Below are 14,998 nucleotides of genomic sequence, written 5' to 3' on the forward strand. Positions count from 1 at the left end.
CTCAGTCCTTCCTCTTTGTGAGTCTAGTATCCCATTTAATTGATTAATTGAATTACTGAAGCATTGAATATTATTGGTTATTAGAGCTCATCTGTTATTTTACTATTTGGGATTCCAAGATACCCAAAAAAAAGACTAACGTTTTTGTTTTCTGAGCTAAAAAGGATTCTAAATGTCCCTCTTAGCCAATGGTGGGTGTGGTTAAGGGTCAGATCAAGTAAAGGAGAGCTCAGCTGGTGGAAGAGCAGAAGACACAGGTGGTCCTGAAGCCCAACCAGTCTTCCAGGAACAAATGGAAGACAGCCACTCCGCTCCTGCTGGCTCCTGCCTGTCCTCACAGTTGCCCAGTCTGTGTCGGACGCTGGTGTGACATGACAGAGACCCCCGCCTGATTCCTGGCGCTGCTTGGCCATTTATCTGATTCCACCCAGGGATTCTGAGCCACGGTCTCCTGCTGGGACAGGTCGGAAACTCAGCTAGTGACCACCGGTAGCATGTGAGGAAAGGGGGCTGCACCCCGTGTCTCCTCCTCTTCCTAGAGGATGCTGCTGCCCTTGTCATAGCAGATCTGCAGCTCTTGGGCACAGGTCGATTTGTGCCAGATCGGCTGGGGTTAATAATCCTAATAATCCCCATCTTAATCGCCCATCAGGGGCGGAGCACTGGCTCTGTGGCTGAGGATCCGCGCCTGTGGCTGGAAGGTTGCCAGTTAAAATCCTGTGGCCGGCAGAGGAATCCTACTCCATTGGGCCCCTGAGGAAGGCCCTTAACCCCAGCTGCCCCAGGGGTGCTGTATAAATGGTTGACACTGCGCTCTGAACCCAAGCTTCTCTTCCTGTCCATGTGTCTCATGGAAAGCAAGTTGGGGTCTGCGAAAAGACAAATTCCTAATACAAGAAATTGTATATGGCCAATAAAGTGATCTTATCTTATCTTTGAACTGGCTTCATCACTCTGCTCTCCTCCCCACTGAGAGCTGGTGTGTGGGGAGCGTACTGGTGCACTGTGGCTGCTGTCGCATCATCCAGATGGGGCTACACATTGGTGGTGATAGTGGGATTCCCCGTTGACTGTAAAGCTCTTTGAGTGGAGTGTGCAGAAAAGTGCTGTGTAAGTGTATTATTATTATGCAAAGGAACAAGTAATAGGTTTATTCCATGCTGAAAAAAAAGAAGAAAGAGAACACAACGTTTCGGTCATGGAGCCTTCTTCAGGAAGAAGAGCCTTCTATTACTTGTTCCTTTGCAGCCTATGCATGCTGATGCAGCTACCCACCTGTATTCTTCTTCTTCTTATTATTATTATTTTCACTTCCATTAACCCTTGTTCCACCTCCAACAACTGTCTACAATTAGCATGACAAAGCTAGAGCCATCTGTAACATGACAAATATTTGGGTTTAAGCCCCGGGTGCAGAGGAGCACTTAAGCAGGTTTCATTTGTTTCCACTAGCTTCAAAATGTGAAAATAAAGACGAACCCAGAAGGGAGAGCCAGTCTCTTACCATTTTCCAGTCAAGCTAGTCTCTTCTGTTCACCTGCGGCGGTGCAGCACAGTACCAGCTTGATGCTGTGCTTTTCCAAAAGCCGATTCTGTGCTTTTCTGTTGGCGCCGCCCCCTGCCTCCAACTTGAACCCGCGCCAAACATGAGACATCCACAGGGAGGGACAGATGTCAGGAGGGGGACCACAGCAGTAGAAATGCAGTATCTCTTGTGATTTTTAAACAGCCTTCATTGTCCAGGGTCTGCTCTCCCAACATCTAAGTAAACTAGGCCTAAAATTAAATGGGTTGACGCTTTTGTCCGACGTGACTTACATTTGCATGCATTTAAACAGCTGGATATTTTACTGAAACAGTGAAGTGCCAGAAATAGGAGAACTACAGCTGGGCCCCAGTGCAGAATTTGAAGCCACAGCCATCTGATTACAAGTTAAGAGACCTCACGCCTGCCCCACACTGCTGTCTAAAAGCTGTGCATTTGCTGAAGAAAGCTTGTTGGATACCCTGCCTGTCGCTGTAAGGGAGAGCAGTCATGAAACCTCACCCTCAGCGGCTGTGATTCCTTCCAGGCAACAGGATTGCTAGAAGGGCGGTCCTCTGGAGCAGCGTGGGTGTATTTTTTTTTTCTCCAAAAAGTAAACACAGCGCTGCTTCTAAACTGATTGTACATCTGGTTTAGCAGTTAACCCCCGGACATGGTGTCTCACCAGAGCCGTTTCGCAGTCTTTCGTGTTTACTGCGCTTTTTCTTTGTGCAGTTCGTCCTCACACGCAAGGCTCCAGCAAATAGTGCAAATCCTCTTGATTTACAAAATGTGTAACTTTGATCTTGAGTCCCATTTTAAATCCGCAGGTTGTTGAACCTTTATCATTATCCAGTAAATGAAATGAGTAATTTCACTTCTTCGTGGGTTAAATCGAAGTGAAAAGAAGGGCTGCACCTTTGTGTCTGTTTGTGTCTTTTATCCCCCCTCTACAGACAGTACAGGATCTTGTCAGCGTGACCAGACATTGGCTGTAGCAGACCAGAGAATAGGGGAAAATCACTGCTTACAATCTGTCTTTTTAAATATGATATTGAGGTGACAATTGGAATCTAGGGTGATTATGAGGCAAATCTGGATTGGCAACAGTGATAGTATCAATGACAAGCTCATTATTAAGGTTTAAGGTTAAGAGACACTAAGAGATGTCTATTTGGTCCACATGTTTTGCCCAGATCTCTGACATCCCTGAGTCCCAGCAGTATTTTCTGATGGATCCCTGGGAATCGGCATCTGCATCATGTTCTTTATGGGCATCCTATTTGCAAAAGCTGCTCACTTCAAAAGTCTCTATGTGCCAAACGACGAGGGAATACACCTGTGATCCAGGCACTTCCAGTCCTTTCAGAAGCTTCAGTTTTTAGAAACCGAACGTTTAAACAGGAGAGTGCAATCAAATGGAGTACAAAGGCTGAACGTCACATGTAAGAATCACCAAGAAAATGTAGGTCTAATCTACTCCTGTGATCCAATGTGCCAGTGAAGCACTTTTTACAGTGCACAGCTTGCATCCACCCCCCCTTCACCTCACTCGTCCACCACTGCTGCTCTCCCAACTATATCCTTGGCAGCGGTTGCTATGGGAGCCGGTTGCTAGGCAGCCGTGGAGGCGGATCAGCTCCAGTGATGGCAGGAAGCAAGAAGTCTTTTTGCATGACCAAGCCTCTGCCTTGCCGATTCCATCCTGGAACTTGGCAGAAACAACAACAAGAGACATGCCTCCCCCTCCGTTCAGTGGACCCCTAAAAGCCAAGCAAAAAGCTCTGAGCTGGAGGCCTCACAGCACAGGATGGTATAGTCAATGAGGTGATTCCTGGGAGTTTGAGGCTTTGTTCAGCTGAACTCACAGATGGGTTTCGGAACTAATGGGTTCTGTCATCTGTATCATAACTAATAATAGACCCTCATTTCAGTCTTCCTCTATCTCCATATCCATAGCTTATCTGCTATTTATGTCCCTCCTATACTACTTTTAGGACTTCCCCTCTTACTTGCTCTAAAAAATAAATGAAAAAGGAGTAGAGTGTGTTGAAAGAAGCCAGGGTATCGGCTTCAATGATAATCTAGACTGAAGCACAAATCTAGACTGCTTCTGTAAGTGGTGCACTTGCCTCTGATCCAGAATTTAAAGCAATGCCCCAGTACCGGGACCAGGGACACTGCACTGCAGAAGGTACTGCCCTTCTAATGAGATGTGAAGTCAAGGTCCTGACAGCTTGCTAATTAAAGATGCCGTGGCACTGTTCATAAAAGTAATCAATTTCACCTTGAGGTTGAGAATCTTATTCCACACTTCAGCAACCCTCACATATGTTACACATCAAATATGTTAAATGTATGGATCCCCTTTCCTTAACTACGGTGCTAATTTGAATGTGCTCGACGTCTCTGTTCAACTTAGCCACGCTGTTTTTTCACACGTGTGGGCTGCTGGCAGTGAGTGGTCAGGCACAGCACAGCACAGCACACTCACTGTGCTGGCAGCCTCGTGTTGCACCGCCCTTCGGTTCTGAGTGTCGAATGCAGAAGGTCCAGGAACATGTAGAATTGAGAATAAGTTCTCCGTTGTTCAAGTTCATTGCCTCCGAGTATTTCAGCTGAGGGTGCCAATTGGGGAGCTTGATTTGCACCTCGATTTCTTTGTTCCGTAGGGATAACATTAACATAACAACATAACATCACTTTATTAGCCCTATGCAATTTCTTGCATTAGGAATTTGTCTTTTCGCAGACCCCAGCTTGCTCTCCATGAAACACACAGACAGGGAGAGAAGCTTGGGATCAGAGCACAGGGTCAGCACCCCTGGAGCAGTTGGGGTTAAGGAGCCAGATTCCTCTGCCGGCTGCAGGATTTGAACCGGCAACCTTCCAGCCACAGAGCCACCGATACTCCTGTTGTTCTGTAAGAAGTATTTTTTTTTCTTAATCTGATTCTTAGCAGGCACTGTCCAAGCCGTCAGTTCTGCAACCTTGCGACCTTGCGACCTTGCAGGCATCATGTCTCACGCAGGATGGCTGTTACTGGGGTTCCCTTAGGCTGTGCTGTTTGGCATTTGCTGATCATTTTGAGTTAGCGTGAGTGTGACCAGAGGGAGAGCGGCCCAGGAATAAGGGCGACTCCGGTGTGTGACAGCAACAGAGGCAGTGTCATGGCCTGCAGGGTCAGCTGGGAGAGTGAGCCGCTCTGCATGGCTGAGGCATATCCCGAAGGCTGCGGCGATCCAGGACACGCGGAGCTCAGTGGTCCCGCTCCCCCGCTGGATTGCTCAGTGGAGTGGAACGAGCGTGAGGCACTGTGACTCTTGTTCTGTGAGCGAGTAAGTCGATTGCATCTACAGCTTAAATCTACTGTATGTTTCAGGAATGTTTTTAGCGTTTGCTATATTCCTTGTTCCTAGACATTATTTTTTGGCATTCCGGGCATGTCTGGGAAACTATTTTTCTTCCTGGTGATTTGGCTGCAGCGTTACTGCCTCGTAGCCTGGTAGGATCAGAAACTAAGGAAAGCTTGGTCTGGTCAATACTGGGAGAATACTGGGAGAAATGCAAAGACTAGACTGCTTCTGTAATTGGTGTTTGTTGACTAGTTAGTGGTGCTCTTTCTCATGAACTTTCAAAGCAATGCTCAGTATTAGTACCACGACACTGTGCTGCAGGAGGTACTGCCTTGCTAATGAGACATTAAGTCAAGGTCCCAACAGCTTGCTAATTAAAGATGCCATGGCACTGTTCATAAGAGTAAAGGTCGACATGAATTTCACAGGACTTTCTTCCCCTGATCTGCACTGTAGTGGGACTGCTGTGGTGCTGGATAAAGGGAGTAAGCATTTTAACACCCTTTGGAATGAAAGGCACTATGTAACTGTAAGGAACTATCATCATTTGTGATTATGTGCTGGTGTTGTGGCTGGGGGGAATTCATGTCGTGATGCTCGGAAGCCCATATTGCAACACTAATCTCAACACACCCATCACTCCCAGGCATTAATCCTGGAGAAGCTTCTCTGGATGGGATTCTTGCTTGGATGAATGGCAAAAATAAAATCGTCTGCGCAGAAACAACTACCAAAGAATATTGCCTTGTAAAGGATATTTACAAGGTAATATATAAGGCATGGCGTTGTAAACTTGGTCTGTTTGAAAGCTAAATGATTGACTCTTTTTTTTCTTGAGGTGTTATACATGATCATATATGTGGTACATTGACAGACTATGCTTCAGTGATTAATGTTGAATCCGGTTCAGGCTGTTATCATATATACTGGGAATCGGTAAAAAAGCAAGCAGGTTTAAAAGCCAGAACGCAGAATTCAAATAAGGTGCACAGTTACAGTTCTTGACTACAGTTCTAGTCAAAAGTAATTGGAATCCTGTGTTTTAAGTAAGGTTGTTTGCTGATTTTGTGAAGTAATATGTTTTTGAAACTTACCAAGGTACCGTCTCATGTGTCTGTATCTCTGTGTGCACACCCACAGGGCACGAAGTCTGCACTGCCTGGGTTTGAGAGACAGAGCCTCTGAACTGGGCCAGCCAGCAATTGATTAGTGTGGCTCTGTCTGAGTTTTGGCTTCCACAATGAAGTCAATCAAGCCAGTGACACAATTCCCACAGCAGAAGAGTGACGTATTTTTGTCCGGGGCTGTCGGAGAAGTTTGAACCAGTTCAGATTTTACAAACCTCAAGCCTTCATGCAGTGTTTATAATGCATTCCGAGTTGCTGCCTGTTTTGTGCTTGTTCCCTTCTGTTAAGGTATTGTGCATTGGCAGATCAAGAACATGCAGTATAAATTCATCTGCTTCCTCAGGTGAATTTGGAGTGGATGAGATTGCTGTTCACTATTTAGTTACTTTCCTTGTTTTGCATGCAGAGACACGGTACAAGGCGGGGAGAGAAAACGGTGCCCCAGCTGCTCGCAGTCAGTTAACAGCGCGTGAGGTTGCCTGCCAAAACCAGCCCCGCAGTGGAAGTATCTTGTGCAGTGTGAGAGTAATGTTTGATGAGCTAACCACAGGCCTTCCCTTCTCTGCCATCGCTGCGAACGCACGGTGAGGGACGCCTGAGAAGGTGCCAGAGGCTTGCGGCCGTGTTTGAGGAAGGCCAGGACAGAGTCGAGCCACGCAGACAGGACTGGGGGTTCCTCTGTTTGGGGGTTCCACACTGCTGCGGGATGGGGGGGGCTGATCTCCGATCCTAGCCTGTGTTTTACAGCTTTGCTTCTAGTGTCTCCATGACATCATCGCCCAAAATGTGAAGTTATGATAAGCAGAGTACAGCAAAAGTACTTCCAAAGCCCTTGGTGCACCAAATCGTGGGGCATCAGCATTGCACTTGCCCGGTATCTCATTGCTAGTTCTGTAGGTGATAGAGCCAAACTGGGCCTGTAATCTCAACAGGCACCCCAGAGGCACACCGGCAGTGTTGGCTGGAACACAGCTCTTGTGTCTGCAAGCGCTAATCCAGCAGGAAATATCTGCAGGTCATCTACTACTAGTGTTCCATGCAAATACTATACTGTCCTTTTGTGCATTTCAGAGTGCTCTTATGAACTCTGTAATGAGCCTCATTAAACTGCATCATGTGTAAGTACAAAAAGCTATTGAGCGCTCACCCTGTTTGAAGTATATCACTATTTCCTGTGTTAGGGTGTTATTTGGGGCGTGTATGAGATATATCAGTGTTTTTGGCCAGCTCAGTTTCTGATGAAGATGTCATCAAATTCAGTAATATTTTTTTCCAGGTTGCTTGTCTGTTGTCAATACCCCAGCCTTCAAAGTCCCTCCAGTAAGTAGGGCCTGACGAGAAAATCACTGATCAATAAATGATGTAGAAACTTCAAAGCAGCAGGGCATGCATATTTTAACATTCGTATTAGAAAATTAATAAGTGGTGCAAAAAAACTTACTGCATTTTTAATGTGTGTGCACTGCTTGAGGACTGGTGTTTAAGCAAGAGTGATGAGATTTTAGAAAACGAAGTTATGTTGCAGATAAGAGGAAGCCATCGTGTAAAAGTGAAAAGGTGCTTGTGAGATTTGACTTTTGAACAGGGTGTTTTAACGGAGACAAGGATGAGGAAGTGGGAAAGTACAGACACAAAGGAGGCCAGCGTGCTGCTTTAAGAATAAAATAACCTTTCTTTCATGTGTTGCCTTTGATGGTATAGCATCTCAAGGTGCTGAATTAGAGATACCCACACAGGCAGGAGAGGAAAGTGAAATACTGGGGCTTGATTTTGATTTTGCACAGACTTTCCTCAAGGGGACTGAGACAGCACAAGCACCTGTTCACGCGGGGGGTTGGGACCTGTGTCCAGTCGGACTTGTTTTATAGCTCCTGCGACCTGTCTGGCCTGCTGGGGCCAGTCGGCCTTTGACAGCAGCTTCACCTTGGGGCCTCGTTGGATGTTAGCACCAACGAGACCTCACTGCGGGGCTGCGGGGCCGCGGGGCCCCCGGGCACTCCCAGGGGCCGCTATTGCGAGGCAAGCCGGGGAGCTCCTGGCCCTGCTTCTGACCCCCCCTGGCAGTGCTCGGTCAGCTCTGCGTCCCCGCGGGGAGAATCCAGGTCGGAGCTGACGAGTAACATGGCCCGGGCTTGAACCGGCGACATCGGGGCCAACAGGGCAGGGAGGCGCAAGGAAAGGCACAACAGGAAGTTAGTCCATTTTCAGCAGCCCTGCTGGAGGTAAACAGACCGGCCTGTAGCAGGGAGTCTAAATATGCAGACAGACATGGGCTGAGTGTCTCTGTGCCTCAGCGTGAAGTGTGGACGTTAGCGCTTGGTCCCATGTTCTGGTGGGTTTTCTCCAGGTGCTCCTCCCTGTCCAGGTTACTTGTCCCATCCTGAACTGGACTGGTGTCCTGCCTCGTACCCACAGTCTGCTGTGGCTCACCGCGACCCTGTTCTGGATTGAGCGGCTGCTGAAAATACACGAATGGGACCTGGGTATAGGACAGCAGGCTACAGTAGGTATCCACTTTGAAGAGCAAGATAGAACTTCAGAAGCCATTACACTTTCCTGTCCTTATCGGGTTTTCACAAGGCCTTGTAATCCAGTCAAATACAGGAACACTTGCCTCTTTGTTGACAATCTGTTGAAATGGGGATCACTCTGTTGCACCCTTGCACTGTTGCACACTCAGTGCAGTTTGCTGTAGGTGGAAAGGCCGATATGAACTGTGGGAATTAATATGCGTCAGCTCTTGCCATTTCACAATGCAGAGAGGTGGAATTGGAAGAGATACACAACATGCATAAGCCACAGCGACTGCTGGTGCCTGAAACACAGCCTGGCCTTGGAAGGGGTTCCTTGTTAGAGAGATTAGGGGTGCAGTTCTATCCGGGGGATGCTTTCAGATCTGATTGAGAAATAGGAGCTGTTTATTGGCTTGTAGTATTCATTACATAACTTGGGTCTTGTATGCTTAAGCCCCTGGCCTGCAGGGGGGGTCATCCTGTGCTCTAGCTGTTAATAGGCTTAACGAGGATACACAGAGCCACACGCTCACTGTGAAGCACCGGCCTAATCCGCCACAGTTACACAACAGGGCCAAGCTGCAGAGTGCTGCCTCGGGGAAATCGGGGGTCCGGGTGCAGGGCAGCAGCCGGGCGCAGCTGCTCCTCGGGGCGTGCAGAATTCCCGCACCTCCGGAGATTCCCGGACAGCCGGGACTGAGCCTCGGAGGAGGAGGCGGGGAGCGGGCCTGCTGACAAAGCCACACGTGGAAGAAGTGCTCGGAATCGCTGAGGTTTTTAAAAGGGTTGCAGAGAAGGAGCAGCGTCTCTGGGATTTTTTTTTTGCTTTACTACGGGATTTATCACAGGTCTGGTGTTTTCCTGAGGGACTCCTGGCTTTCAATTCGCAAAGATTTTTTTTTTCGGAAGATACATTGAGAGCAACATGGGGGAAGCCATTGAGCAAAGGTATGAACTGTAAGAGAAAGTCATGTCGTGTCCAGTGACATAGTTATGGCTTGTTTATACCCCAAAACATCTGTTTTTTTATTAGAGTTGGGTTCTCTGACAGCAAACATGAGTAGTTAGTTGTTCACATTCAGCAGAAAAACTCTGGAAATAGTGGCGATTGGTAGAAAAGTGCAGTGTGACTGGCTGGGTTTGCACCTAGCAATTAAATTGAACGGTAAGTTTAGTGTGTCTCGTTGGAACTTAGGCTTGCAAGAAATGCAAATTAAGTCTCAGTCCTCCCTTTCTGAAGGGGTGGGTTATTTATTTGTTTTAAGGGAAGGGGGTTTGTTTAAAGGTTGTGTTAGTATCATACTACAAATCTTCCCTGATATAACAGTTTCCAAAAAGTGCGATGTTGCATACCTTTAGTAGGAATATGGAAGTATGCGTGTGACAGCTTAACAAAGATGGTTTTCTACGTACGAGGCTGCAGGGTCTCTGCTAGTGAAGAGCAGAAACTCCTGAAACAACGTGCTGATGGTTAATTCACCAGGCTTAATGAACACAAGAATTTTCTATTTTGATTATCTCAAAGCTGAAAGTGTAGAAGCTTTTCCATTCTGAAGAACTTCGCCAGAAGATGACCCCTATAAGGAGAAAAAGTCAAGTCTGTGCTTGTGAAAACATAGCATTGTACATCTAAAGCTTATTGCTGAGGTTGCTAAAACTGTTTATGTAATGTGCCTCAAAACAGTTCCTAATGTGTTTGGCAGACCCTTTCATCACGTGACTTACAGAGAAGTTTGGATGTGAATTTTAGTGGCCTGGGTTTGCAGGAGCAGTCTGGGTAAGCTACCTTGGCCGACGTTCGGCAGCAGCGTCTGTACTTGGGATCCGAACCCGTCATCTTCCGATCCCGAGTCCAGAGACTGACTCGCGAATGACTCTGCGCTCCGGTTTCAGGACGCTGCCGAAGTTTTGACACGGCCGCCTGTGCTTGGCCTCGGCGGGAGTGCGTTTTTGAGGCCACTGCATGTCTGACATCACTTTGCAGCTGCTGAAGAAATAAATATTTCTGTGGTCCCGGTGCATCGAGGGTTTGGAGGAAGACTCAGACTCGTGACGTCAGGCGGTACAACAAAGCTGAGACGGCGATAATGAGCGCATGGGCCTGAAGTGTTCGAGGCCTGGAAACTTCTCAGGATGTGGAGGACTAAAACAGCCCCAGCTGTTAGTTCAAACTGCTGAAGGAAATTTAGTGGTGATGTACACTCACTGGCTACAGTACTGGGAACCTTACAGTCGCGTCACATGCTGATCCTCTGTGAACAGCAAGACCAGCTGGAACGCAGTGTGGGTGTGTGCTAAACAGGATTTGGCAGTATCCGCATCCCAGAGCAGCTGAGTGGTAACAGTGTGAGGGAGTGAGCTGCATGTTGCACCAGTTACTCCAGTTTTCAACTAGGTAGAGACCTGAGAATTGATCTGACCAGGGAAGGCCAGAAAATTTTGCCATATACTGTATAAGCCAACCTGCGCTGACATACGTTTATATTGGTGACTTCCTGGTGTTTTCTGTGCCTGCTGGATGTATAACATTGTGTCTGGAGCATCGGAATCCATCTATGTGCTCTTTAAAGCTTTTTTTGGAGGCTGACATTACCCCTGCAGGACTCTGCCTTTCTTGATCTGATGTGGCTTGCAAGGGAGCCGTGTGAGTGTCAGATATTGAAGCCTTTTGATCCCTGTGTCCATCAGTGTGGTTAAAAAGGCCAGGCGTCGGGGACAGACAGTCTCTTTGAGGATTAAAACCAGGCAGTGATTTGTGATGAGCGTTGTCTACAGCCCCTGTCTGCAGCCCACTGCAAGCAGGTTTTGGCAAAGCAGCAGGTTTTTTTTTTTACCAAAGCGCAGAGGATCTGGGTTCTTGTGCCACATGCTAGACTTGGAGCAGCTGCTCAGCAGGACTTTAAAACAGCTCTGGGGTCAGACGTCCTGCTATAATAAAAGCTCTTGACATGAGAATTAAAATGATTAAAAGGTACTGACAGGGTCCGCCCAGTCAGGTACTTTAGGCTCAGGGATGGATCCCACTAGGGAAGCATGTATCCAGCCTGGAAATGGGGGGAACATCGTCACAGAGCAAGGCATTTAAATCAGATTTCCTGGGATCTTCCAGGAAAAATCTGAATGAGATGCCAGTTTCAGTAATGCACTTACACATTAATCGAGCGAGTTGTCGTTCGGTAACCTTCCGGTGACCTTCTCCTGTGGTTTCCCGAATGCTCTCTTCACAGGGCATGGTGAATGCTAGTGAATGGAGTATGTGGGCCAGTTGAATATATAATGGGATATAGTGCAGTGCATTGAGGAATTGGTTTAAGACTGGATAAAAAATGCCATTGTTATATTTTAAATCCAGTTAGGAAGTTGGGAAGGAGAAAGGCAGGCTGAGCTGACCAACTTGACATTTCCATGGGCAAGTTTGGTTTGCTTATGGCCAAAAGACCGAAATGGTCTAATTAGCAGCAATACAAAGAGGTTGCAGATGGTTAGTGGGCTACAACCTACCGTGACTGTGAATTATTGAGCTGCACAAATGATTGAGTGAGTCTGGGCTCCTACTACTACGACTGGATAACCTATAGGGGGAGAGAGTCTGGAGCAGGCTCTTCGTCCATGTTGCCCAAGGTGACACCTGGACTTCCTCCAGATAGAGCTTGAGAAGGGTGGATTGGATTCAGCCTTGCATCAGTGGCTTGCATCCTGCCGAGACAGAAAAACGGTAACGCTCTTCTCTCATTTGTGACCTTCCACGTGCTCTCGACTTCAGTGTTGGCTGTGGTCTTTTCCAGCGTGCCTAGCTACCTGTGGTCCCCCTGTTCCTGAGAGTTGAAAACACCCAGAAAAAATAGCTGGCCTTTCCATGTTAATTTTTACAAGCAAAACATGGCTGGGTCCCGTGTTATCAGTCGGACGCGCCCGACACAGTGGGAGAATGTTTGTGTGAAAGGAAGTGGGTCAGGGTGTTCCTGGCAATGTATATACACACAAACACGTGGAGCCCCAGACGGCAGCCTGATCCTTATTTTCAAACGAAACAGAGAGGCCTTCGCTGTTCTGAGAGTGCACGTTCCTGTGCTAAACAGTAGCACGCACACGCTGGCTCCCTGTGCTCCAGTCAAACACAGCACATTTCTCCTGGAAGGGCTTGTGTTTATACAGATGAGTAAGCTGCGACACAGTGTCTCCTCGGCAGCGCCCCCCGCAGTGAACAGCAACAGTGAAACACACTGAGCACGACGGGGCATAAAATACGTTTTTTAAACAAGCATTCTGCAGTAGAGATATGACTTGACTCTTTTAGATCAACATCTGGAGTCAAATCTCAAGGGCTGGCGCTGTTCTGTGAAAGAGCTCTTTACCAGGTAGATATTGTAGGCGAGTCTTGTTACAAATTCGAACAGTTGAAGTCTGATCTTTAACATCATTTTCCAGTTTATGAACCATCCTGCTTGGAAGCACTTCCATACTTGTGTTCTCTGTCTCTGTGGTAGTTCTCAATTGGTCAGCGTTCCCTCTGCTGCCTGCACTGAAAGTAAGTCCCTCAGCCATGGCCTGTGTCAACACAGCTGCTACTGCACATAGGTCTCTGCACATGTAGGAACTAGCGCACCAGCCTGCTCATCCCTGTACCCAGTCTTGTTGGCCCCGTGAACCTGTTTTATCAGAAGGCGCGGTGCTGTGTCGGGATCTTCTTGTAGTTTGGCCACTGGGCAAAATTAGCTTATCTATCTAGTATGAACCCTAAGACGTCATATACATTTTGGTTGTGGGAGAGAATCGTTTACCTTGAACGATGTGTTGCAGCTTCTGGTGTTTCTCAGCATTGAGCTTGAAGGGTTTGGGTCTGTGCTGGTCTGTGCCAGTTGCTTTTTGTCCATCTGTACAGGGGATCCGAGAGAGTGAGGGCTAACCAAAAAAGTAGTCAAATTAATTGAACTAATCTCTGCAGTTGGCATACCTGGAGTTCCCCTTTCCTTTACGAACAAGATTTGTTCTCAAACTTAATACAGATGAAAAAATAATTCATTTAAACCACAGTGCAAAGTAGAAATGTCATTTATCTGAACAAAGCACTCCTGTGCTACGCACAAGGCCCTGTTTGAAAGGCATCGGGCGAAGAAAGATGTTATAGCATTCGAAAGACCCAGTTTAGTAACAAAAGATTAGTCCTCTGAAGATCTGACGTGTCTCACAGCAGACTCAGTCCAGGTGAATTTACCCAGTTTTGTAAGCTTTCCAAGTTCAGATTTACCTTTTATTCTCTCGGTTCCTTTGGCTGTCTGTGCTTTTCTCTTCCTTCTTTCTTTCTTTCGGCTGCCTTCACAGATCCTCTCTCCTGCCTTTGTTGTAAATAAGCCTGGGGGGTTATTTGTGCTCTGAGAAAGCAGAGAAAAAAAGGATGAAACCGCAGTAAAACTGTTAGTAAACGCAGCTCTCTGCTGGCAGAGAAAGGAGAGAGAGGAAGGGGGGTTTGGCTGAAAGAGGGGGCAGTAAGGGTGAGGCTGGGAAGGATAGTACTGTAAGTGGGAGGTGGGGGAGAGAGGGGTCGTCAGGCCCCGACACCCCCACACGCTCTTACCCGAGCACAATATCGCGTAGCGCACACAGCAGCGCATGCCCAGAGAGGGGTGTTTAGGTTAAAATTCACAAACACACACAGATACTTGTTCTCTGATCCTTGCTCTGCAGCAGATTTACAGTAAAGGCAGAGTGACTCACAGCTTGCCTGATTTCCAGCAAAAGGCTCTCTCATCCAGGAAGGGAATTAGCGCTGCTTTCAGACGGATCCTTAAAGGTACAGTTTCATCCTTCTCTAGCTGCACAGCAGACAGGGAAAATAAGCACTGACACTTCCTCCCCACACCCTCTTTGTAGTGGAAAAACTGTTGCTCGAGGGGATGGCCTTGGTGCAGGATCCTTATGTTCCTTTTCCAACATGCTGCTCTAGTGTGCTGTTTGGAAAAGATCTAGAGATGTTTATGGTGTTTTGGCTTCATACCTACAAGCAACAAGGGGACATCAGTAGAGCTCTCTTCAGCGCTCCAGCTGAGAATGAGGGACACTGAGAATCATTCTCCACGTTGAGCAAGGACCCTCAGTGATAATGCAGAAGAAAGCACAAGTGATGCTTTAAGCCAGCATGTTTGATGATGAGCTCTGGCATAGCCAATTGCAGTATGAAAAAGAATTTCAAATTCATCAGCATCGGCCACAAGAAGCTAAGAAACCACCCATCCATTATTTTCTAAACCTCTTTATCTAATACAAGGTCACGAGGGCTAAGAAACCAAAGCTTTAAAAATCCCGAGGAAGTAAAGTTAAAGTTATACGATTGACTGGTTTGCCCGGTGTTGGAATACTATGCACAATTCTATGTGGCACCAGCCTGATGTTGTCAGATCTCAGGTTCAGCAAGCCTGGGCCTGGTCAGCACAGAACTCGATGTGTTGTTGTAGAAATGTTAGAAACTATTATTCATTC

At 47.2% G+C, this 14,998-nt stretch overlaps 1 protein-coding gene across 2 annotated transcripts in view; it reads left to right on the plus strand.

The window, feature by feature from the left end:
- Positions 1–14,998, plus strand: part of numbl (NUMB like endocytic adaptor protein) — a 55,652-nt gene that overhangs the window by 16,801 nt on the left and 23,853 nt on the right. The window contains exon 1 of one of the 2 annotated variants that reach the window (XM_088627707.1): positions 8,938–9,469. The exons of the other annotated variant lie outside the window; for it this stretch is intronic. Coding sequence (XP_088483833.1) covers positions 9,447–9,469 — 23 coding nt within the window. The 5' untranslated portion in view covers positions 8,938–9,446. Of the gene's footprint in view, positions 1–8,937; positions 9,470–14,998 lie in introns of those variants that run through there. 2 annotated transcript variants of the gene reach the window in all.

Source organism: Lepisosteus platostomus, chromosome 4 (genome assembly GCF_059453375.1).
Source record: "Lepisosteus platostomus isolate fLepPlt1 chromosome 4, fLepPlt1.hap1, whole genome shotgun sequence".
NCBI classification, from domain to species: domain Eukaryota; kingdom Metazoa; phylum Chordata; class Actinopteri; order Semionotiformes; family Lepisosteidae; genus Lepisosteus; species Lepisosteus platostomus.